We start from the raw sequence: 27127 nt of genomic DNA, 5'->3' as shown, positions 1-27127 counted from the left end.
TGCAAGTTTTGCTACATAGATAACCAGTTTCAGCCAGTTCGATTCTCATCGTCAGATCCATAATCACAGAACTTACTACATATTAGACATATAGTGTGCTGAGCACTTTCACATAGCGCAAAACACCGAAGCCATATCCCAAGTTTATGATGATCTAACACTCTATGAAATAATAACCATATACAGTGGAACTCTAATTTCCCTGTTTCCGTCAGGGGGACAACGTCAATTGGTTCCCAATTCATGTAGGATGAAATTTTATATTGCTTATCGTTATTGCCTGAGAAAGTGCAATGACATCATACACATTGATTCAGTGCTATTTTTTTGCACAATGCTATATAGCATCTAATACTTTGCCACTTCGGTGATTATAGATTTGAAGATAGCCATCGAACTGGCTGAATCTTCTTAGCTACGTGAGAAAATCTGCGATTTAAGCAAAGAAAGCGTTCTAAAAGCACAATAAACTCTCACAATTACGCTAGACATATACCAATTATGTGTCACGACGCATCATCTGTCCAAGAGAATTTTTTCGAGGTTATAGTATCCAGTGACGGTTTACCTAGGCTGATGTGCCGTATGATGTGTGGTGACCAGAAGTAGATTCTCCAGGATAGTGGCTTCTACATCCCATTAGGAGCAGGTGCTTCAGGGCATACTAGACTCGCACCAGAAAAAGTCGCAGCAGCTCGTAGCTATGTCATTTGGCGACAATCCTACAGTGAGAATTGCCAACCACGGATGATTTATCACACCACTATTGAGTCGGCTGATAGACATCACAAGGACTTCAGTGCAGATGTACGCCAGGCTCGAACTCACGCGGGAATCAGTGAAATGCTGTGAATGATGAGTATAATGGGCAAGTGCCATTATATTTCTAATGTGTGGATAATTTGAGGATTTAGGTCTAGCTGGAGTTGTTCTAGAATAGTCCGTGTAGTTGCGATGACCACTGTTCCCAGATGACACAATAGTAAGAGCATCAGCCCAGCGAGCAGGGGAACTCGGTTTGAATACCGGTCTGCCACATATTTTCAACGTTCTCCATTGATTTTAATTAGTACCCGCTCTGTAATTCCTCGTGTCTTAATACTAAGGGTTCTCAGAGAATGTTGTTGTTCTATAGCAATCGACAAGCGGTTTCTACATTATGAACCACCTCTCTGCAGTTACATGCCCATCATCATCACGTTTGCACCAGATACATCTGCCTGTTGACTCATATTGTGGCCCATCTGTCTGCTGTTACGCTCACTTTCAATCAACAAGTCGACACTAGCAGCATCTGCCAGTGGAGTTACATGGCGGCTAATCCATCTGCTGTTATATTCACCTATCATCAACACCTTGTCACCAGTGGTAACTGCCCATGAAACTACACTATGGTATGCCAATGAAACTACATTGTGGCATGTCTGTCGACTAATACGTTCTCTTCCCATGTTGTCACAGATGGAATCTGTCGATTAAGCTACATTGTGGCCCATCAGTACGCTGTTATATTCACTTGTCATTAATACGTTCTCACCAGTGGCATCCGCCAATGTAGCTACGTTTTGGGCTGTCTATCCACTGTTACCATTCACCTCTCATCAGGACGTTGCCAACAATGCCATCTGAAATTGAGTTACATTGCGGCTGGTTGACGAGCAGTTATGTTCACATTATCAACATGCTGTCACCAGTTCCAATGGCTAGTAGAGCTACATAGTGGCTTGTTTGTACATTGATATATTTCCCTGTCATCAAATCATTGTCATTAATGGCATCTATAAGTTGAACCACATTGTGACCCGTCTACTTACAACAAGATACACCTGTCATTAACGTGTGTCAGTGGAGCTGCATTGTTGTTACATTTACCTTCCATCAACACATTGTCACCAGTGCCATCTCTCAATAGACATACATTGTGGCCTATATATCCGCTGTTACAGTCACCTACCAACTGAACATCGTCACCAATGGCGTCTATCTATGGAGTCACATTTTGAGCCATATATCCACATCTTTCATCGATTTGTTGTCACTTATGGCATTAGACAGTGGAGCAATATGGTGTCCATTCTATCTGCTGTTACATTAACCTGTCATCAAATTGTTGCCACATCACTGGTATATGCAATGGACCATCTACCCACTGTTACATTCACCAGTCAACAACACATTGTCACCAACGGCATCTACTTGTAGTGCTTCATTGTGGTGCATTAGTCTGTGGAACATTCACCTGTCAACACAAGATTGTGACCATTACCAGTGACCATGTATTTATTTGTGGCTCATCTGCATGCTGTTACATTCATCTGTCAATACATCGTCACCAATGGCATTTGCCAATAAAGTTACATTGTAGTCCATGTTTCCACTGTTAAATGCAAGTGTCAGTGGTATCTTCTGTCAATGGAGGCACATCGCACTGTTACATTCACCTGTAAACATCATCTTCCAACCAATGGTACTTGCCATTGGAGGTACGTTGTGGGGCATCTCTCTGCTGTTACCCATCATATTTCATCAAAACGTCACAAATGCCATCTGGAGTGGATGTACGTAGTAGCCCATCTCTTAACAACGGCAGCTGACAAACTAACATTGTGGCCAAAGTATCCACTGTTACACTCACTTGTCGTCAACATGTTGCCAACAATGGCACTTACCAACAAAGTGTCATTATGGCCCACCTATCTGCTGCTACACTCATTTGTCATCAAAACCGCCGGCCGCTGTGGCCGAGACGTTCTAGGCGCTTCAGTCCAGAACCGCGCGACTGCTACGGTCGCAGGCTCGATTCCTGCTTCGGGCATGGATGTGTGTGATGTCCTTAGGTTAGTTAGGTTTAAGTAGTTCTAAGTTCTAGGAGACTGATGACCTCAGATGTTAAGTCCCATAGTGCTCAGAGCCAGCCGTTGTCACCATTGGAAAATGAGCGTTTGGCGTCATTGGCCAGGAGGCCCCTTACAGGGCAGGTCCGGCCGCCTTGGTGCAGGTCTTATTTCATTCGACGCCACATTGGGCGACCTGCGCGCCGGATGAGGATGAAATGATGTTGAAGACAACACAACACCGAGACCCTGAGCAGAGAAAATCACCGACCCAGCCGGGAATCGAACCTGGGGCCGTAGGACGGCAATCCGTCACGCTGACCACTCAGCTGTCGGGGTGGACGTTGTCACCGCTCTCATCTGTCAGTGAAGTTCTGCTGTGTCCCATCTATCCATTGTTAGATTTATGTCATCAAAAGTGTTGTCATGTATAGCACATGGCAGTACATTTACACTGTAGCCCACCCATCTGCTGTTGCAAGCACCTACCATCAAAACACTGCCACCAATAGCACTTGCAAATAGAGCTACATTGTAATCAGTAGTCCTGCATTCAGTCTGACTGGATTGCAATAGTAAAAGTTAATCATTAGGCAAGGAATTATGTTATTGATCATATGACACATTTCAGAATTTGTGTGTCATCAAATATCCCTAAGCAACTGATGCACATAGATATGGAATTTCAAGACGATGAGAAGCAAAATATTTGCACACCTTATGTAACATTTGTATAAGCTACATTGTGGTGCAACCATCGACTGTTAGATTCTCCTGTCATCGACATATCACCTATAGCTTCTGTCAATCAAGTTTCACTTTGGTCCATCTATTTGCTGTAACGTTCACAACCATAGAAATGTAGCACTAATTGTATCTCCAATGGAGCCATACGTTGGCCCATCTGTCTACTGTTACATTCACCTGTTATCAATATATGGTCGACAATGGAATTTTACTATGGAGCTAAATTGTTGCCCCCTGTCTGCAGTTACATTCACCCAGCATCAAAATGTTGCACCAGTGGCATCTGTCAATGGAGCTACATTGTCACCAATCTGTCACATTGTGACCTGTCGTAAACAGCTTTTAGCCAATGGAATCAGCTAATTTAAATATATTGTGGCACATCTGTTTGCTGTTACACTCACCTGTCATCAAAATATTATCACGAGTGGTATCTGCAGTCGAGCTACATTGTGGCTCATCTTTCACCAATGGCATCTGGAAAAGCTACATTGTGGCCAAGCTATCCCTGACACATTCACCTGTCATCAATATACTCACATTAATTTCATCTACCAATGATGTTACGTTGTGGGCCATGTATCCGCCATTGAGCTGTCATCAATACATTGTCACCAGTGGAGCTTGCCAAGGGACCTACATTGCAGCCCACCTATCTGCTGCTTCATTCACTGATCATCCAACCTATGTCACCAACAACATCCGTCTAAAAAGCTGTGTTGTGACCATCTATCGGCTGTTACATGCACCTGCCATCGACACATTGTCAGCAGTGACATTAGCAGTGATACCCGATAATGGTGCTATATTGTATGCCATCTATCTGCTGTTACATTCACCTAATATCAACGAGTTGACACCAATCTCATCTACAACTGGAGCTAGATTGTGCCCATCTAACTACTTTTACATTCACCAGTTATGGATATGTCACCTGACAAAATAGTGCCACATTGCAGCTCATCTATCTGCTGTTATATTCACCTGTTGTCAACATTTCACCGGTGACATCTTCAGTGGAGCTACATTCTGACCCATCTTTCCACTGTCACATTCACCTGCCATCAACACGTTGTCATCAATGGTATCTGGTAGTGGAGCTACATTGTGGCTCATCGATATGCTGTTACTTCCACCTGTTATCAACAAGCTGTCAGCAGTGGCGTCTGCCAACAGAGCTACTTTGTGACCCATAATTCCTCTGTTACGTTCAGCTGTCATAAACACGTTGTCAACAATAACATCACCCATTTTGAGCTGGAACGTGACCTACGATCAGTTGCTAAGTTCCCCTGTCGTCAACACAGTGTCACCAGTGGCATCTGCCGATGATCCTTTGGTTTTCTACTAGTCGATTTACTAACAGCACTGCCTTGAGAGAGTTGTACGTCCAACTTCCAGAACAATAATCACCATTGATATTAACTGTCTCACATGGGGGGGCGACCATGATCTATTTGTGATGGAATATCTATCGAGTGTGTCTTGTATCCTTTGCTTTAATAACACACTGACTACCAGTATACGTTCTGACGATACTCGAATTACATTTTCTGGACAACCCCAATCACTGTGGTGACAGGAACTCCCTCTCTCCAACAAAAAAGCTATCTCTGATATAATTACTCATAGATAAGTGGAGGAACATGAAGAACGTATAACTGGAAAATTGATGTGTAATTTATGATTAGATATCTTGTGCTGTATTAACTATACAGTAGTTTCACGAATAATTCTGCAAGAGACAGAGGGTTTACCACAAAGTACAGACCACAGAAGGACAAACGTGAGGAATGTTGGGTGGTTGTTATATATTTTTTGAACATTCTGACAGAACTCGTATGGATTTTGGATGCTGGACACTATTATTGCCTTCACTCAACCGATGTTCTGTACTGAGAGTATTGCATAGATTACTTTGAGAAATAGAACCGTAAGATGAGTTGGAACACGTGTTACCACACGTGCCACGTGATTCACTAATGCATTTTACTAAATCTAATGTTAAGTTATAGTTTAAAGTGGTACTTCTTGAAAATCTTCCTCTCTTGAATATTTTTGCTACTGGCTTATCTTCTATTGTTAAGTGAATTTTTGCCTTACATCTTTTTGTTTAATTCCTCGGACTTACCAAAACAGTGGTATAGTTGTCCTTCAGAGTGATGTCGCTGCCATTGTAGTAAAATTCTTTGATGGAATGAGCGGCTTCCAGCTGTTCCTCCCTTGTCGGAAGTCGTAGGTCGCAGCCCACAATCTCCTCAAAGTTGTCATTAAAATTCTGTATTTGTTCTTCAGTCGATAATGCGCCACCTTCTGTTGTTAAAAATCGAAGAATACATTAGAATAAACAGAAAACTTCATTAACAACAGTAATTTAACTACAAAAGATTGCAGAATTATCACAGTTTACTAACTGGTAATGTAACCACGTGTTGTTTTCTCTGAATGAAACATGTTGTTCTAGTTCCAGCATTTCCTTTCATTACTTTCTCTTGTTATGCAATACCCTACTGCAGAAAATCTTCTATGCTTTGTGCTCCACCCCTCGTAGGTGCTTGTTGACAGACATGTTTCAGTACGACGTAAACTGCATGTGAAAATATTCAATTGGCAGACTGGTAATCGGGCATATAGCGCATCATCATCGGCATCTCATACAGAAGACAAATAAATAAATGTACACATATCGATTTCATTTTGTACACGTTATAATAGAAATATAAGCTTCCTTACATATCACGTACGCCTCTATGACATGTGTGTGTCGAGTATAACTCCTTTATAATGTTAAAACTGACATTGATTTACGAAACAAACACAGAAATCATTGACATTCAAAATCTATTCTTAAACATGTCTATGTCATCACGGTAGGGTCCATTATTTGTCTACCTCTGTGTGGTAAACATGCTGTGGCGTGTAAATGTTATAGCTGTCACACGTTAAACAGCCACACGTTGTAGTCTTATTCGACATTACTGTGGTCCTGTGATTTGACAGACATGCATTTTATGCGCGTTGCACCCAGACATAGTACCAGGAAAGGCGCAATAAAGTGGGAGAAAACAATATAAATGGGCCTATCTTAACTTGAAGAATTTCATCGTTGTCAATAGAAACGTAAAATAAACAGGGACACTCAAGGCACATTGAGAAAGCCCAGTGATCTCCAAGGAAGGAAGGAAGGAAGGAAGGAAGACTACGGTTAACATCCCGTCGACTTTGATGTCGTAAGAGGTGGAGCAAAATCTCGAATTGTTTCAAGGACTGGGAAAGAAATAATCCGTGCGCTTTCAAAGGAACCATCCTAGCATATACGCTGAACGATCTAGGAAAATCACGTAGAAATTAAATCTGGATGGCCGGACGCGAATTTGAACCGTCGACTTCCAGAATGCGACGCCAATGTGATGATCACTGCGCCATCTCACTCCGTGGCCAAAATTCTCGACGAAAGACTGGTCTCACAGTAGAATTTGATGAGATGGCGTTGCACTGTGCGGGATAAGATTCATCAATAGCCGTCCATTAACACGAACAGATGGCCGGTCGCCACTTGGGAGAGTTGTAAGTAGAGGTCGCCCAGCTGATATAGGTAACCTCTATAAGTTTTCTTTAATATATGTATTATCTTATATTGTTAAGTCGTAATTCGTTGTGGCTTACGTGCTATGTAACATCTTCGCCCCAGGTGAGGAAGAAGCTGTCCCTACGGCCCCGCTATATTAACCAATAGGAAACAAAGGGAAGGAACCGCGCTGGCCGCATCCGAAGAACGTGACAAGTTCACTCTGGCATCCGCATTCAGGTAAATGGGACATGATTCCTTCCTGACTCCTTCAATGATCGAGGTGTTGAATAGGCAAACATACACTATTTGGTCAAAATTATCAGGAAACCTACAGGTGGACATTAACTGATGTGCGTCCACCCTTGGGGTTTATGGTGATTGGAACTCTGATGGAGACAGTTTCAATGAGGTTTCTGAATGTCTGTGGAGGAATGGCAGCCCATTCGTCTTCAAGAGCTGAAGTCAGTCAAGGTAGTGCTGAGGGACGCTGGGGTCTGGAGTGAAGTCGATGCTCTAACTAATTTCAAACTCGTTCCACTCGGTCCAAATTGATTTGAGGAACGCTGTTGTCCGCAGACCATTGCTACAGACACGCCGCTTTATAGCGGGCTGCACTGTCATACTGATACAATCATCATCCACGAACAGTTCTTCTAATCTAGGCTATACGAAATACATATCCTTCGCCAGACCCAAACATTTCCATCGGATTGCCACGGCGTATAACGTAGTTCATCCCTCCAGATCACTCGTTTCCATTTACCCTCTGTCCAGTGGAGCTGCTCTTTACAGTATCTCAGGCGTCGCTTAGTATCGACTACAGGTATGTGTTTCTAATCATGAACTTCTCTATCACTGTGCTCCATTCTTTTTAACTCCACAAATACGGACATTGTTCTAGCAGAACTCATGAGTGATGCCTTTCTCGGATTTTATGCATTTTTTTTACGATTAACGTCCGGAATCCGCAATGCTCAAGGGTCACGGTCCGTCGGTCTGCCTGATCCTGATATAGCTTCGGTTGTGCCTTCGAACTTCAACTTCACAATCACGCAACCTACAGTCGACTTGCGCATTTAGAAGGGTTGAAATGTCCTTCATGGCTTTGTTATTCGAGTGACAGCCAATAATTAGTCGATATTCCAAGTCAGTGAGCTCTCCCGGCTGACCCGTTTTTACTGTTACTGCCTCTCTACTGACAACGCAGTACTCTCAGCCTCCTTTTGTGTGGCCGATCCACCTGTTGAAACATCAGTGTTCAGTTCCGTATTACATAACGGTACTGTGATACTTTTAATCAAATAGAGTACATTTCTAAGGTCAAGATTCGCTGCTGGTCTAGATAACCATTCTACATGAGCCCACTAGAAATCTGTACAGAGGAAAAAGTCCATATGGTCCATCGAAAACTTAATCTTCAATCTGAACTCGCCCTCAGGATGGCCTCTCCTTGTCTACCATGGCCAAGCAAGCTTAGCTCCCGTATTATTGACGTTGCAATCACTTTAAGTTGTTGCTATATCAGATTAAACTTGTTGTTACCAACAAAAACTAAATATTTGAAAAATACGATTTCATCTCTCAGTCGTCCCTTTTAAATTTTATTGGCAGATCTAGATTTCAGGTGGAAACTAGCCATTCTCAATGCACTATCATTTTTGATCAAAAATGATAGTGCATTGAGAATGGCTAGTTTCTAGCTAAAATCTAGGTCTGCGAGTAAAATTTAAAAAGGACGACTGAGAGCTGAAATCTTTTATTTACAAGTCAATATAACAGTGACTGCGTGCAACAGCCTTCTGAATTGAAGGTAACTTGATGAACTAAATATTTATTCATCCTTGCCTCCTTACCTGTAACTAATTAGTTTAGGATCGTTTACCGTCTGTATAATTTCGAGTGCAAAATTTTCGGACACACTTGTAAACGAAAGTAACCTGGAGAACTTAAATTCAAAAATGTGACAGGTAATATTAGGGAAAACTTCTAGCGTTAATTTAATGCTATACTTCGAGGACCCTTCTACGTCTATGCAGACGACCAATTTCCTACCTACAGCATTTAATTGTCTTAGCTTTGGGACGTTCTTTTGGACGTAGAACTTCTGGTAGCCACCCTCACTGATCAGAACATAGATAGCTACAGCCGTTTCACGGGATGGACAAAATCAGTTTTATTCATATAAGCGTAGACTTTTAATATTTCAAGAAAAAGACTTAAGATTGAGTCTTAAAATATGCCACACTGAAATGGCTCAATATCACATTGAAGCTACAATAACTACACTGGCTCAGAAAAGAAAATCAAGGGTTTCTCGTTCCCACACAGACATAAAATGGAGAATAAGTCAAGATACTGAAACGTCAGCTAAATCCTCCAGCAACAGCGAAGCGTGAAATGATAAATCTGTAAGGAGGAGACAGAGTACAACGTTAAATGATTCAAAAGGTTGACCAACCTCAAAACTGAAATCCGATGGTGCTAATACAGACTGATTTGGTTAGTATGAACATGCTGTTTTGCGAAAATATAACATTTTATATACTTCAAATTTTCCAACTGTGAGGAAGATATTTATGAACAAAACAGAGTAACTTAAAATCTAGTTCCACAAAAACACGAGCAAGCTACATACTCTGCGTGTGTCTAAGACGCTCCATGTCTGTGGCACCAGAGAGAAAAGGGACGTGGTTGTAACGCTCTTCCGTCATAACCACCCACGGCTCTTCAGCCAGAAACGCTCCTTCATGTTCTGGTTCAGCACTTGGTGCCCAGACACAGCTGTACAGAGTCACGCTATCCTGAAATGGTCAAACAGGCAGTGTTTGCTTAAAGAATGTTCACACATAGACTAGCCGAAAACAAAGCATGATTATCCATTGGAAATGGTTCCGTACGAAGGTATTATTCACATACATATTATGCAAATTATAAACTACACATGCTCTTACAGGGTGTTTCAAAAATGACCGGTATATTTGAAACGGCAATAAAAACTAAACGAGCAGCGATAGAAATACACCGTTTGTTGCAATATGCTTCGGACAACAGTACATTTTCAGGCGGACAAACTTTCGAAATTACAGTAGTTACAATTTTCAACAACAGATGGCGCTGCAAGTGATGTGAAAGATATAGAAGACAACGCAGTCTGTGGGTGCGCCATTCTGTACGTCGTCTTTCTGCTGTAGGCGTGTGCTGTTCACATGGTTTATTCCTTAGAACAGAGGATTTTTCTGGTGTTGGAATTCCACCGCCTAGAAAACAGTGTTGTTGCAACAAGACGAAGTTTTCAACGGAGGTTTAATGTAACCGAAGGACCGAAAAGCGATACAATAAAGGATCTGTTTGAAAAATTTCAACGGACTGGGAACGTGACGGATGAACGTGCTGGAAAGGTAGGGCGACCGCATATGGCAACCACAGAGGGCAACGCGCAGCTAGTGCAGCAGGTGGTCCAACGGCGGCCTCGGGTTTCCGTTCGCCGTGTTGCAGCAGCGGTCCAAATGACGCCGACGTCTACGTATCGTCTCATGCGCCAGAGTTTACACCTCTATCCATACAAAATTCAAACGCGGCAACCCCTCAGCGCCACTACCATTGCTGCTCGAGAGACATTCGCTAACGATATAGTGCACAGGATTGATGACGGCGATATGCATGTGGGCAGCATTTGGTTTACTGACGAAGCTTATTTTTACCTGGACGGCTTCGTCAATAAACAGAACTGGCGCATATGGGGAACCGAAAAGCCCCATGTTGCAGTCCCATCGTCCCTGCATCCTCAAAAATTACTGGTCTGGGCCGCCATTTCTTCCAAAGGAATCATTGGCCCATTTTTCAGATCCGAAACGATTACTGCATCACGCTATCTGGACATTCTTCGTCAATTTGTGGCGGTACAAACTGCCTTAGACGACACTGCGAACACCTCGTGGTTTATGCAAGATGGTGCCCGGCCACATCGCACGGCCGACGTCTTTAATTTCCTGAATGAATATTTCGATGATCGTGTGATTGCTTTGGGCTATCCGAAACATACAGGAGGCGGTGTGGATTGGCCTCCCTATTCGCCAGACATGAAACCCCTGTGACATCTTTCTGTGGGGACACTTGAAAGACCAGGTGTACCGCCAGAATCCAGAAACAATTGAACAGCTGAAGCAGTACATCTCATCTGCATGTGAAGCCATTCCGCCAAACACGTTGTCAAATGTTTCGGGTAATTTCATTCAGAGACTACGCCATATTATTGCTACGCATGGTGGATATGTGGAAAATATCGTACTATAGAGTTTCCCAGACCGCAGCGCCATCTGTTGTTGAAAATTGTAACTACTGTAATTTCGAAAGTTTGTCTGCCTGAAAATGTACTGTTGTCCCAAGCATATTGCAACAAACGGTGTATTTCTATCGCTAGCCGGCCGAAGTGGTCGTGCGGTTAAAGGTGCTGCAGTCTGGAACCGCAAGACCGCTACGGTCGCAGGTTCGAATCCTGCATCGGGCATGGATGTTTGTAATGTCCTTAGGTTAGTTAGGTTTAACTAGTTCTAAGTTCTAGGGGACTAATGACCTCAGCAGTTGAGTCCCATAGTGCTCAGAGCCATTTGAACCATTTTTTTCTATCGCTGCTCGTTTAGTTTTTATTGTCGTTTCAAATATACCGGTCATTTTTGAAACACCCTGTATTTATTACGTCATGAACATTAGATTGTAATGCCTTAACAAGATTTTCGGTATATTACTTGGACTCTTCTAACTAGATTTTATATTTGCAGTCATGTACACAGATGAACAGAATAGTGACGGATGCAATCTCTCATGGCTATGTTTCAAATTACCACCCCATAGAGGGAATGTGGGTAGCAATTCGTGCCTGAGCAGAGACTACCCTATCGTATCCCGCATTAACAAGGAGTGGCTGCATCCACATCCACCATCGAGAGTACTTCCAGTGCTCTGCACAACTCTTCCTCAGGAATGGAACCAGTTGCCAGGAGAGCTCGTGTTTCACCTTGAATGGAACGAGTCTATTTGTTGACAACCATGTCGGGCAGTCAGGGATAGCCAGATACCATGTTACACTAGTCAGATACCATGTTGCACTAGCCAGATACCACGTTACACGATTTATTGTTATGAAAGAGATTATCGGTTCTATTTCCGTCTTCGGCCTTGTTTCTTGGTTTCAGAACTTTTATAATCGCATCTCTTGGGCACTATCGTCTAAAACAGAAAGATTGCACGGCTTTGTTGGCTGGGAGAGCTCGAGGGTAGATTTAGCAGCCAAATCAGAAAGCGTTTTCTCTGAGGCACAGTAGCTACTTTCCATGCGATGTGTGTGAGATGTGCTGTAAGTGTGTATGCTGAGTGTGTGTAATGGGTGTGTGTATAGCTTGGTATTATGTCTGTGTTGCATGATGGTGAGAGAAGGGAGCAGGTGAAACACCGTGCCTACACCTAGCGTACTCTTCTCGAATTTGTTGTTGATGTGCCTGTTATAGCTGATTCTGTTAATGTTTAGCTTAACTTGTTGCAAATTCTCAAGATGTGAAGAAGAATAGCAGCAAGTAAGCCGCCTATCCGAATGTTCTCATCCAAAGTACAGATCATTGTCAACAATGTCGATAGGCCTGGTCGTGTAAGAGTGAGGCCCATGCCTGGAAATAGGATTCGTGGCATCGAAATCTGTCGTACCACGGAAATATCCAGTCCGCCTTTAATCTAGCCATAGACTCTCAACGGCATTGTCACCAGTAACGACATGTGGTTCTGATTCCACGTTAAATAGTAGTTTGCCTTCTTATGGTTGTCAACCTTAGGTAGCTTAGGGACATGCAAGTTGCCGAAATGGCGTCTAATTGAAAGCCTCGCATCCAGCCACTGAGACATACAAAGCAACGATGTCACATGTCTTCATTGCGGAGAGGTATCGAATTTTTGCTTGTTATAAGGACGTCCCGAAATTATCTGTAATTCCATCTTGTGTAATGGAATGGGACTGCGGCTGGTAGAAAACTTGAAGAAAACAGATATAAACTGCGGTAATTTTATTTAATGGTCTTATTTAGCTGACTGTTTCGGTGTTCCATTGACACTATCTTCAGGCCCATACGCACGAAACTAGGTAAGCATCTAGTCGTTTGTGTTACTGTAGGGACCACTATATCCAACTGGTTTCCGTAGACTTTTGAAACTGCTCGGTAAACTTATTTATACCCTTCACACCACTGACAAGAAGGGTCCACATCCTCAGAGATGTTTTCGAAGTCTACAGAAGTCAGTTGATATACTGGTCCTTACAATAATACAAATGGCTAGATAGCTTACGTAGTTTCGTGTATAGGAGCCTGAAGATGGTGCCAATGAGGCACCACATCTGATACCTAAATAAAATTGTTAAATAAAATTATGGTTCATAGTGTCTATTTTCTTCGAGTTCCGAAAGAAAGTTCTGTCATTGGTTTTGAAAGAGGTGGTGGTAAACCAGGTGACACGAACAAACGCCATATGAATCGATACACATTTTTGGTTCGACGTTGGAACTAGCGACAGCAGAGAAGGAATGATGGATGCACAGGCCTCCGAAGAAGAGAGAGAGAATCAGTAGACCGGCGCGCCCGAGGTTATTCTAGTACACGCCATGATGGCAAATGGACGCGTACTGACAAGGTGGTGACCGATGGAAGTGCATGCATTTATTCATTATGAATGGGATGGGACTAGTGTGTCGTTCATCCATGAACGTCTAAGGACCGTGTATTGTGAGGAAGTCATGTCTCATTGACTCATTTGTCGCTGGTGTTCCATATTCAAAGAAGAAAAGCAATGAGTAGTGAACGAAGGTCGAAGTGGACATCCCACTAAACCCACAAATAAAAATAACATTGCCAGAGTACAGGACAAAGTGTAAGCGTACAGGTGCACAATGACGTCAGAGGTGACGTCCATACTGTGCATCAGCCGTACTCAGGCCTATCACATGCTCCATGATGTACAGAAAAGTGCTCGCAAGAATGTTTCCCAGAAACCTTGTACCGGATCACAAGAGAGCAAGAAATTGGAATCAACCTCGATCAGTTGATTCAGTACACGAGAGAGTCAAATGAGTTCCTGCTTGGAATCATGTCAGTTGATGAGACATAGGTGCACCACTTTGCCTCAGAATCCTAGGCCTCCTCAATGACGCGGAAGCATCCCAGTTCACCAGTGAAAAAAAAAAAAAAAATTCGAAGTGTCACCCTCCTAGCCGGCCAGAGTGGCCGAGCGGTTCTAGGCGCTACAGTCTGGAACCGTGCGACCGCTACGGTCGCTGGTTCGAATTCTGCCACGGGCAGAGATGTGTGTGATGTTCTTAGGTTGGTTAGGTTTAAGTACTTCTAAGTTCTAGGGGACTGATGACCTCATAAGTTAAGTCCCATAGTGCTCGGAGCCATTTGAACCATTTGTCACCCTCCTCAGTAAAAGTTACGGGCACCCTGGAGTTTTGGGACACGAAAGCTGTAATTCATCTTGGTTTTCTCCAAGCAATCATCAATGCAGCACGCTATTGCGACACCTTCACCAGACTCGGGTCCGCCACTCGGCAAAAGAGACCAAGGCCCATGAGTGACGTTGTGATCTTGGACAACAACGCAAAACCACAAACAGCAAGATTCACATAGGGTCAGATTCGTCGCTTCGCATTGAAGGGAACGTGAATCATTCGGCCTACAGCCCTCATCTTGCTCCATCTCACTTTCGCCTCTTCCCTGCACTGGAATCTACGCCCTCGGGACGGTGCTGAGGTGGAAAAGGCTGTGCGACAATTCCTTGCATCGCAAGGCACCGACTTTTACCATACTTGTTTCCTCAATCTTACCGTACTCTACGACAAATGTTTCAACGTTGGTGGCGACTATGTATACTGGAACGAGGAATCGTGATTAGGAACTGTGCACCCCAGACCTTCGCTAGTGGTCTCGGCTGCAAATGCAGGTTGCTGTCTGGAAAATGGACTGCGACGTTTCACGGAAAACAAGTGGGAAGCCGTGACATAAACAAATTATTTCTGCTCTACATCTACAGTTCATTTAACTAAATAACAAGGTTACAGATGGATACATACCTCTTCCGATAGTGCAACATTTCGGTCCAACACTAGTGTACTTGCATTCAAAGTTTTCAGAAAATTTACAAGATCGGTGGAACTTCCTCCTGTGTAGCCCCAGTGCTGGGCAAACCGAATTGCTCTGTCTGTTGCATTTCTAGAGAATGCCCAAGGGTTTAATGCTGATCCGCTCATTGCTATGGCGTTCTTGTAGAGTCCTGAAGATGAACGAAAGCTTGGAATTAATTTTAGTAGTAAATTCACAAAATATTCAAGGAAACAGTGTCGTTGCGTTTTCAGTGACGTATGTTGTAAGGTGTCAGGCAAATCCAACACCTTCCATGAAAACCCTGACATGGTAGCAAATCCGGCAGTATATCACATAGCTCCGAATAAATCCTGACGTTAAATTAACCAAAGTAATACAATCAACGAGTGAGCAAATGGAATACCACAGACTAACACAAGAACGCCGAAATAGATGTCGTACCTTCCTACCGTGAAACAGACACAGTTCCGAGGGGAGAAACGAGAACAGAAACAGAGAGCAGAGCCGTGTAGGCTAGAAGGCCCTACGATAAAGGACACCCACATCGCTGGCAAACCGCCAAAAGCAGCGCCCAGCCCATGTTAAAAGATAGAGAGCCCTCCAGAAGAACAGTATGGATCTTACGATAACACTAAAATGGCCACACCAGCTGCAAGTTTTAGCGTGAGACTATACGCGTCTCTGTTATGTAGCAAACATTAAAAAACATTTCCCCACCACGAAAAGTATAACGTTTCTCATTGGATAGACAGAACTTTTGTAGGCGGAGCTTAAGGTTAACATTGAGACCCTGATTGGTCAGTTGAAAACACAGCCAGATACCGTTTCTTAAACCAACTTCGCTAAATTATAGTAAGGAGAAGTTAGAGTTGCTACCGGGACGGCAAGGTGTGTGGAGCTGCGCTGCCCGCCGCCCCTGAAGCTGCCTAACCACCGACAAAGTAATGAACGCATGCGATGTCGCATAAGAGCTCATAAGGCTTCACTCAGAACTGCAGAAGTCTCATCTGTTATATCGCCCTTTTACGTAATACTAATGTCGATCGTCAATCAAACTTCGTGGTATTCACATTTGCTACTTGAAGTAAAAATCTGAAACGCGGCGATTTTTCTGTTATATAATTATTGAGAATCCACATCAGCCTCTGTAATTTACAAGTTAAATAAGTAATTAAAGATAATTGAGGGTCACTGTAGACCATTTTTGATAGTTTTCTCTTTTATGAAACTTAATTTAAACCTAGATTATAGATGTGATATGGCATAGGTCATCCTTCAATCCATTATAGAACTTGGAAACCCATTCAGGGAATATTCGCTCACATTTTTGTTGAATGCAGTTGGTTTTTATCACCCTGTATTAAAATATTTCCTTTTATCAATCGTGCAATTTGTAAACAATGTTTTGTGAGTAGAATAAAAATTCCAATGCTAAACTTAACAGCTTTTTCGACGTTATTTTACCAGATAATTAAAAATAGGAAAGCCTTGAACCCCTTCCACTAAATTTAGTTAGTATTAAGATTCTTTTATAGGGAGTGCAGTGGAGCTGACGCTGAAATCATTAAGTATTTGATTATATCATCGCTAGTCTCACTGAACTCTTCTGAACTCTACATGTCATGTGCTGTCTGGCGTCTCCTTACCAGCAACAGGTCCCAGGTTCAAACTAGTCAATTCCTTAAAAAACACACTCAGAGCATCGTTGCGCGAAAGTGGTAAGGAGACACGACTTACAATAGACACCACGCAGAATGTTAGAATGTTGCACAAAGATCAACATAGAACATTTAAAAATCTGCATTCATTGCAACCGCCATGTCAAAACAGAAACAGATGTTGCCAAAGTCTCAGATTAAAATATCACACACATTAAGAATGATTTTTAGAACAATGCTGGAGCTGTATCGCTATGGTATACTTCAACTGTTATAATATAACTAATTCGTATCATGAGTTAACCACTACATCAACAATAACGTTTTCTGTTTCTTTGTTTTCTTCTTTACTTAAGGTCCTTGGTATATTTTGTTACTTGTTTTTAGTCTGTCCAGATCTTTCCACGATCTTAGTTCTTAATTCGGAAATATAATAAGAAATATTTCCACGACTTCAGATGTATGACATGACTCATTCCTTCTTCCTTCAGTGCTCAACGATTTTTACCTTGGTTACCTATGTAGCATCTAACTGCTTTCTTATTATATTACTCCAACAGCCATTATTTTATTAAATTTATCTGCAAGTATTCTACTTTTTCTCAATTATATGTTATTTCTTAATTAGAAACAGTGTGTTTTTTCTAATATTTTGAATCAAACTTTATTTTAGTTTCTGAGTCGTTTAAGTCTATTCGCTATTTTCATTCATCTTCCTTCCCGAATTTACGTTTTCCACGTTGCTATAAAGTGTTGTGAATAGAATATTTCTTGCAATTCAGTTAAGGTAATACAGAAATAACGACAGTTCAGGTGCTTAAGCTGTTATTACTCTGGTTAAATTTTAACGATGTCTGTTGTTAGTTAGTTATTTCCACAGTCTGTCGATCATATTCGTGGCAACATAGCATTAGATTTAGAAATAAGATACATCTTTTCTGTGAAAACATGACTACATACTGTCATTCGCACAATTCTATATTTACTTTAAACTTATTTTAAAATAAAATTTAATTAATGTGACTCAACCATATACAGATACTGCTTACTCATAAATTCGTCTTAAGTGAATTTGCAGATAATGAAGGGTGTTTTGGTTCCTGTTATTATGTTTTATGAAGGCTACTACTTTTGTAAATTATGGCTGATTATAAACACCAAATTTATTAAAATATTATCCATTCAGCATATTTCTCTGCGTTACTTATTTTATGTCTAGCTGTGGAATCACCCCAAAAAACTATTCCATGTGGTATTAATGAATGAAAGCAGAAAATTTCAGCCAATTTTTTGATGTTTTCTTCATGAAATTAGCCGTTTCAGGCAGAACAAATATCGCTCAATTTGATCTTGCTACAAGACAGATACTATGTCGTTTCCAGTACAAGTCTTAATCAATATGTTCACTCTGACCCTTTTAACGTCCAGTTTTACATCTTTTCTTTGCTCTGCACTCTATTGTTAATGATAATTATATCATTTCCTTTACAGAAATGAATTTTTCTGATTGGTAGACCATCTACTGAGAATCAGTCAATGATTTTTCATTTATAGTTTCATTATGATATCAATACTAAGGGAACTAAAGAGTATTCATGGCGTTTGTACTGAAAACAGATGCTCGTAATTTGTGAAGCAGGTGTTCACTATATATTGTTGTTGTTGTTGTCTTCAGTCCTGAGACTGGTTTGATGCAGCTCTCCATGCTACTCTATCCTGTGCAAGCTTCTTCATTTCCCAGTACTTACTGCAACCAACATCCTTCTGAATCTGATTAGTGTTTTCATCTCTTGGTCTCCCTCTACGATTTTTACCCTCCACGCTGCCCTCCAATGCTAAATTTGTGATCCCTTGATGCCTCAGAACATGTCCTACCAACCGGTCCCTTCTTCTTGTCAAGTTGTCACAAACTCTTCTTCTCCCCAATTCTATTCAATACCTCCTCATTAGTTATGTGATCTTCCCATCTAATCTTCAGCATTCCTCTGTAGCACCACATTTCGGAAGCTTCTATTATCTTCTTGTCCAAAATATTTATCGTCTATTTTTCACTTCCATATATGGCTACACTCCATACAGTTTCTGAATATCTGGTAGATTTTACTACGGCAAATGTTCTCTGTTTGTATAACGTGTTATGCATTCCAAACTCTTTGGCGCCAGAAATTGAATGTCCTAAAAGTCTTTCGTACGTAACCTTACTCAAGAGTGTGCCATGAGGGTGCAGACTGTTTGAAATTAGCAAAGTACCTTCATTTCCACAGTAAGATTTCAGTTTTGAAAAGTTGTTTGTTTATTATTGTACCGAAACTGTGAACATAGCAAATGGGAATGAAGATATTTATGGATAATTACTGGAGAAAGAAACAGAAGGGCAAGGGAATATCTGATTTTTTTTCCAGCCAGCCACCAATTATACTGCTTCTTGGTATGATGGCTATGGACCCATGAAAATAGTTGTATGCATGTTTCCATATCGGACAACGTTCTGGCCACTAGGTTTTTCTCAGTTTTCTCTGAAATCTCTGATATCTAATACTAGCATGGTATCTTAATAGATGACAGCAAGGCAATATGCTGATACAAATTCAAAGGCTGAAAGCATGTAATCCACCTAATTACCTATGTATGACAACATTATCGACAATTTGTGATGGCCCTATATAGCATAATGACTCGTAAACATATGACATCTATGTGAAAGGGTACATAACATCCAGATTGACACACTGCGTGTGGTGAAACTGTCTGCATCATAGGCTTATCGTTGTTGGCTGCAGACAGAAAGCGTTCGAAAAAACACATTTTGAAGGCATACACGAAAATTTTTAACCCGTACTACATGAAGGAAATCAAACGCGATCAAAACAGAGTGTTATCGAAGGTAAAAGCGCAAAGATAATTTCAGTAACAGTTTTATTGTCGGAACAGGTTTTTGGGGTGCTTCTAAGGCCTATCACGTGACAGCATGTAGCACTAATTAGAAAATTGTAATTATATAACTGGCTGTAATTACACGACTTTATTGGACTGTTTTCGTAGTGAGTCGAAGCATAAGTGACCAAGGTACGATAGCAAAACCTGTTCCTTTCCCAAGACAATGATCTTGTACATAACGGCATCTCGAATGGTAAAAATGGTTGAGGTGGGGTTCTATTCGGTTCACCTGTCGTCCTAGTCCTAAAACATGGTATTATATGACGTTTTCCGTTTTGATAGCCATAAAAATGTTGTTAGAGAAAATAATTTTTTGTAAAATAAAGATACTATCTGCATGGAAAACGAAGATTACGCTGAGATGAAAAATAAATGGTTATATTTAACTAAAAATCATCCCCGTCCTCACAGTCGGAGGACGACGCGCCTGTCATTTCCGGTTTGACAGAGCCACTAGATGTGGTCAGCACAGAGCTCTCCCAGCGGCTATCAACTTTCCGACCTTAACCTGCTCCTTTCCTCTTAAGTAGCATCGCGATTAGCTTCTCGGAGGTTGAGTACGACCTGTTTCAATCCTTACACCAAGCAAAAATACCTGGAACTACCTGTAATCTAAACAGTGCGCTACGCATTACCGTCATGCAGGTTGTTCTCTCATGTCCGGCGGCTAACATATTCACTGAAGGGACAAGGAAACTGAAAAATCAATGTACTAAGTACACTGAGATCGATAGACAATACAGGAAGGGAGCTCGCAGTTGCGAATATGGACAGCTATCGGCTGTATAATGGAATGACGACAATGAAAATTTGATTTGGACTGAGATTCGAACACCGATTTCGTGCTTAACGCTAGCTATCCGACAATATTCACTACCAGACTAGAACTTACATATGTGTTCAACTATGTATCTGCAACCTGTACTCGTATATCCATTTATGTTGGGAATTAAATTCTGAGGTTTGCAAAAATAAAATTTAGTGTATTTTCCTCTCACGTAACTACTTACCTACTCTGGGACTCGCGTTTTATGTCAGTGGATGTGAAAAGCTAGAATTGGGTTTTGTGTATAATCTATGCGTTCAATACGTCAAAAAATACACAGAACCCAACAGCGGCCGAAAGAAAGGAAAAGCTCAATATTCGTTCCGATTCCAAACATGGAAATTTCTAAACAACTCTCGAATCACCGAAAGATTGCTCTTATATGGCATTCTAGCAAGGTAATGCTGGAAGTTTTTCGCCACTATATATACCGAGAGCTATCCGAGAAACAAGCTAGATTTTGCAGAGGAAGAGGGACCAGAGATCAAACTGCCATCATCCAATGGATTATTTAGAAGACAAGAGAATTCCCGAAATATGTGTACATCTGCTTTATTGATTATGCTGAAGCCTACGACAGAGTCAAACACAATAAATCATCGGAAGTACCCGAACACATGGGGGTAGCAGAACCCCTAATTTACCTGATACGGAGTGTACATTCCAACCACGGAATCACTGTAAGAATCCTACATGCAGTAACAATGTATGAAGATTCAAAAAGCAGTACGGCAAGGCTGCATATTGTCACTTTACTTATTCAATCTTTATGCGGAGCATATTAGGAGGAATGCCGGGCTCGATGAAGAAGCAACCGAAATTGAAACATCTGGGATAAACACAATTAATCTGAGATATGCAAGAAAGTGGTGAAGAGTTGAAGCTTTTATTACTGAAGGTGAAAGAAGAAATTGAAAATGGGGTGTAACGCTGAACGTCATGAAATCGAGAACTATGCCAGCTACACCTATAACTTTATGGGGTCTGGGAGGACGGAACAATGGAAGAAGACCCCTTGTTCAGTTATCACTGCTTCCAGATTTCTGCTGATGGTGATTGCAGCCACAAAATCAAGAGGCGCACGTTACTTGGTTGAAAAGTAATGTCCAACCTTAACAACGTTTTAAGGAGCAGAGATATAAAGTTAACAAGAAATATCCGTTTAGTAATTAGTATGATACTTCCAGTTATGGAGTACGCATGTGAGACCTGGACAGTAAAAAAAAAGGCTGAATGGCGTAGAATAGATTCTTTTGAATTGTGCTGTTGGACGAAACTCGTTAGAGTTCCTTGGAATGCGAAGAGAAAGAATTGGTCAGTATTACAGGAAGTAGTACCAGATTATTTCACGGAAGGTCCGATACTGAAACAGTGTTCTAACCTGGGCACATCACCAGACGAAATGATTCGCTGAAAACATCTTAACGCTGAGAAATATCGAAGGTAAAGGAGAAGAGGGCGGCAAAGGATGAGATGGATACATGACGGCAGAGAAATAATGGACTCTAGCCTGGAAAGCGGTAGACAGTGCAGGTCTGAGACCGACATACCACTGCAGTTCTGTAAATCACCTCTGAAACCTCGTTTGCAGATACGTATGGCCTGCTCTTTCCTGAAATCTCTGGGAACAGTTGTCTCTTCAACAGATTGGTAGTATATCATTTTTCTGAATGGAGGTAACTCACTGGAATTTCGTATAGACACTGGCATGGACGGCATGTCGTCCGAAGGCCTCGTTGTGTTTCAGCACTGTTAGCTGACTTTCGACACCACCAGAAAGGACAACACTGTCTTCAAACAGTTCAGAGGTGCGCCAGTTAAATGATTCTACTATTTCTTAATTCAAATTTCTGAAACAACATTTGAGAACAACATCCTGCGTGTAATTTTTCATGTTGCTAATGTCAATTTAGGACCCTGTGTCGTCAACTCTAATGCCTTCTCAATTATGTTTTTGCTTATTGACCGTATTAAGATGTGGCAAGACTTTCTTGCGGTCGTGAGCGAGTTTCACCGTTAGGTATTTGCTACGGTAGCTATGAAAATCTGTGGGAACTGGCCTTTTGACAGCGAAGCGTGTGCCATTTACCGTCTGTTTTTATGAGAAATATTTTTTGATATTAATTTGTGGCATATTATCTGCAACTGAAATAATTTTCGCTTTAAGGGATTGCTTTTCAAGAAATTTGCATTTTAGGAGACAGCATACAGAATTTCGAGAGTATGTAAACTATAAAACCCTTCACGGAAAATTAGAAATAACAATTTGAATCAGAATACTTCACGAGATTTAATTACTCACGCCACATTTTGATACGGATTGCAATAGAACATTAGTTCTTCCCCATTTCAAGTGGAGAAATCGATAAATTAAAAAGGTTAGTGACATCATTTCAAAATTAACAACATATATTTTATTAAATATCAGTCAATACCCACTCCTCTAAGGGACATTAGCTACTGAGTAACAAAATTTTCGGAACCGTTTACCGAAGTCACACTAATTGTAAAGTCGCAACTGAATACACAACACTTGTCACTAAACATTAACTTGGGTTCCATGAAAATGAAATCATTTCCTTGTGTTGATAACATGCATTACCTTGCGTGATAGATTTCACAATGTGGAATTTTGGCAGTGAGAACACATAGTTATGGGCTAAGAAAGCGTTGTTTCCTGGGTACACATTTACAAGAATCACATGAAGCTAAGACCTCAGTTAAACTAACAGCCGGTTAAACGATTAACTTAAAATAGTAATTAATATAGTAATTAATACATGGCTTAGTTACCTTTGCTAAGTGGAGAGAGGAGGTGGTAATGAATGGATGCCCCTCCAGCGCTTTGACCCAGGATAGTTACTTTCTCTGGATTGCCACCAAACGCTGCTATATTCCTCTGCACCCAGCGAAGGGTCTCCACTTGATCCTTCAGACCCATATTCCCGGGAACGACTTCATCTCTGGTGCTCAAAAATCCTACGAAGAGAAGCAGTTGTTACATTCATGGTAATCCGTAAGTAAAATACATGCCTTACGAAATTTGTGACTAGCTCAATAGCTAGCAACAAACTTCTTAATGCGTCCCCAGAAGTACCTCTGGCGGTCGTAACTCTCTCTTTATCCGTGTTTGTTTTCAAATGTTGATTATGGAAATACGGTTCTGCCTTGAACATACACAAATTCTCCTGGTTTAAAACTCCAACATGTTTCAGAGAAGTTTGATCCTTCATTTATTTTCTGTTAAATCACATATAAAAAATTTTTGCATGATACTACGATGCAGTTTTGAGATTATAATATTTACATTTATAATATTATTACCAGAAAAATGTGACACTCTGACATTTGGAGTACATCTGAAATTTCACTCCAGTTCGCCATCAGCAATTAATCACGATCTTTCAGCAATATGTTTCGAATATCTACCAAAACGTTATGCCTACAATGAAACAAATGTGTATCCTCTTTGCTGAAGTTAGATTATAATACTACTGTCTGCCGTCAACGAACGTTCCCTACTTCATTCTTTAACTATCGTTCATTAGGATGAAGTATTAGTTTTCGAAATGTTGGTGGCGAAGGGGGGGGGGGGAGTTGTTGAGGGTGGTCTTCGCATGTAAACTGAATATACTTCCTTTTTTTTATTTCGCTGTTTCATAATGCTACATGGCGTGTAACCAGTGCGTCCTGACACGCACTGTGTCACTGTTTATCAGTTATTCACTTGTTGCGCTATCTTACGTCCCTTCTTGCGAATTTCGGAAGTGTGTGATCACATCGTGCTTTTGTGTGTGTGTTTATGCGTGTGTATGTGCATGTGTGCGTGTTTGTGCTGCGATCTTCTAAGAGTTCTTTTAGAGTTGAAAACAGGATTTCGTTACAGAGCACTGTGTATTCTTTCATTATTTCTCTTCTTTCTGCTATGGCTTTTTCTATTTGGAAACTTTACTTTGTTATAAGTTCATATTGAAGTCTGTTGCTGTATTTAAAATCTTTCGGTTCATATTTATGTCTGTTGCCTTACAGTTCATGTTCATAAATGACCAGCAATTGAGAAGTATACTTCTATGTTCGGTATATCTAACGGTGAAATTTCTACCTGTCTATTCGATATAAATTTAGTTGTTGTGTTGACATGCAGGTTTACAGACTCGCGTTGTGCTTGTCTTTGTTAGTGCTTGTCGTCATCAGACTCTTTCGTATAGAGTTGTCTGTTCTGTAAACTATTTTGAGTCCTTGCATTTCAGCGTGTAGCCAATTCTATGAGGTGCTTTGCCTTTTTAGGTGAGTGTGCGCCTCTTGTTACTTGTTGTCGCTGTCTCTTGTTCAGATGTGTTGAGTGTGTTTGTGTTCTGTGTGTTTATATTATTTTTGTTTATACGTTAGTATTCATCTGTTTGTTGCTGTATGTTGGGTGCATCTTTCATTTTTGTTCTAATTACGTGGTTTGGTCTGTTATGTCTAGACTTTCAATCCCTTTTTGTTTGATTATATACAGCTCATTACTTTGGTTGTTCTCAGTGACTGGAGTTTAATTCGATCTATGCAACATGTACTGGAAATCAGCTTGTTTCTGTGTTATGGGGTGGTTTGTGTTGTGATGACTTTGCTGGTGCTGGTTGGCTTCCTATTTATGGAAAACTGGTGTCGTTTCTTGTGTCGTTGTATTGTAGTGTCTAACTTATTTAATTTTTTTGTCCTTTAATGACTCTATGGTGAATTTTATCTATAGCTGGACTATGTATATATCATTATGAAGTGTACAGTCGGGTGTTTCACCTAGAAGATTTATCATGGCGCCTACATAAAGATGTCAGTATGTTAATCTGTAGTGTTTGAATTTTACTATAATTTCAAATAGTTGTTTCTCAATGTGATTTAAGAAGATATTGGCTGGGAGTTCATCCTGTGCAAACAGAACTGGTTGTCAGATCTTAGTCAGTCTTGCTCCATGATTAAATTCAGAACATTTGTTATCATTTCTATAAGTGGTTAGGAAGTTACATTTGTTTCTCTAAGTGTTGTTTGAGGATGATGATGGTTCCTGCAGTAAGGATGTTGGTGTATCTGGATGTAATATTTAAAGACGTGAGTTTAGCTGTTGTGGGTATGCTGATGTGTTTTATCTTTTGTATCAGCTCCTCCATGTTGTCTAAGTTTCTCTTGTCTTTGAATAAGAGTATTTCTGTAAATATGTGTGTATGTCTGTAGCGAGATGATATGAAGTACATTTGCACAATTTACAATTGGCTTTATTGGAATTGTCTGCTTCTGAATTTTTGGAAAGCTGTTTAAAGTTGGCCCCTTGGGGTTCTTTTCATTTCACCATTTCATTTTACGTTTTGTGAATGTATGTAAGTTGGTTTTTAAAATTTCCCTGTATTTTCCTGGCATCGTTGTGTTGCATCACTGTACTGTGCTGTTGTCCTCTAGAAATTTTAGAGTTTACTGTGTTCTTTCTGTTATGATGATATCGTTCCCCTTGTTAGCTTGTGTGAAGAAGTCACAATGTTTCTAAGTTTATACTTTATTTCTCTGCGTGTTTTTCGTTCTTCACTTTGTTTCCTGACTTAATATTACTTTCCTGTTACCTTATTATCGATATAATTACCTCTGCCACTACGCGCTGAAGCTCAAGATTTTATTCCATCGTTGTTGTTTTATTATCTACTGACTTCCTTTTATTATACTCTACATTTTCTTATATGTAACCTGCGTATTCACATTGCATTTAGGCTTTTCTTCTAACAGGTTTACTCTTTATTATCTGAAGCTTACGTCAGTGAGACTGACCAATAATTTATGGAGTGTGTGAGGTTTTTTTGCACTGTTTCTAGCATTAGTTAGTTTGTTTCTTTCCAATTGTGTGTGTAGCTTTTGTTGTCGTTTTTCCTACTTTCTTTTAGTTACTGCCTCTGCATTACATTTCACACTATTCACTATGCCGTTAAATATTTCAGAGATGTTTATATAATTTCCTGTTTAAAGATGAATTTCAAAACTGAGCTTCTCCTTCTTGGAACGCATTTCATTTCGGCTACTTTGTGTATGATCAACCATGGGACACTTTAAAGGGTAAATTACAAAGCAATATAGATCACACACACACACACACACACACAAATGGGGAGAGAGAGAGAGAGAGAGAGAGAGAGAGAGAGAGAGAGAGAGAGAGAGAGAGAGAGAGCATCTGTGCATATAACGTCTCTATGTCCCCTCCATTTATTGTATTACTTTTGCACATAAACCACAGCAAATTCCTCACACTTCGAAGGGAAATTATTTCATACTTTAGTAATAACAGCAAGCTTTACAGAGCTGTAGATACAGTCCTGACAAAAATGTGAAGTATACAGATGGGAAGCAAGCAACGAAATGGAACATCAAGGAATGATGTTATTTTAGGGACTATA

General features: G+C 40.8%; 1 protein-coding gene across 1 annotated transcript in view; it reads right to left on the bottom strand.

Annotated features, from left to right (window-relative positions):
* The window catches only part of LOC126147131 (esterase FE4-like), a 139220-nt gene that overhangs the window by 30156 nt on the left and 81937 nt on the right, over positions 1-27127 (bottom strand). The window contains exons 5-8 of the mRNA XM_049915670.1: positions 23505-23690; positions 15260-15459; positions 9788-9953; positions 5713-5894 (exon numbers count right to left, since the gene is read on the bottom strand). Coding sequence (XP_049771627.1) covers positions 5713-5894; positions 9788-9953; positions 15260-15459; positions 23505-23690 — 734 coding nt within the window. The remainder of the gene's footprint in view (positions 1-5712; positions 5895-9787; positions 9954-15259; positions 15460-23504; positions 23691-27127) is intronic.

This window comes from Schistocerca cancellata, chromosome 2, assembly GCF_023864275.1.
Source record: "Schistocerca cancellata isolate TAMUIC-IGC-003103 chromosome 2, iqSchCanc2.1, whole genome shotgun sequence".
NCBI classification, from domain to species: Eukaryota; Metazoa; Arthropoda; class Insecta; order Orthoptera; family Acrididae; genus Schistocerca; species Schistocerca cancellata.
The sequence above is the reverse complement of the archived record's forward strand: the minus strand, read 5'-3'. Positions and strand labels throughout refer to the sequence as shown.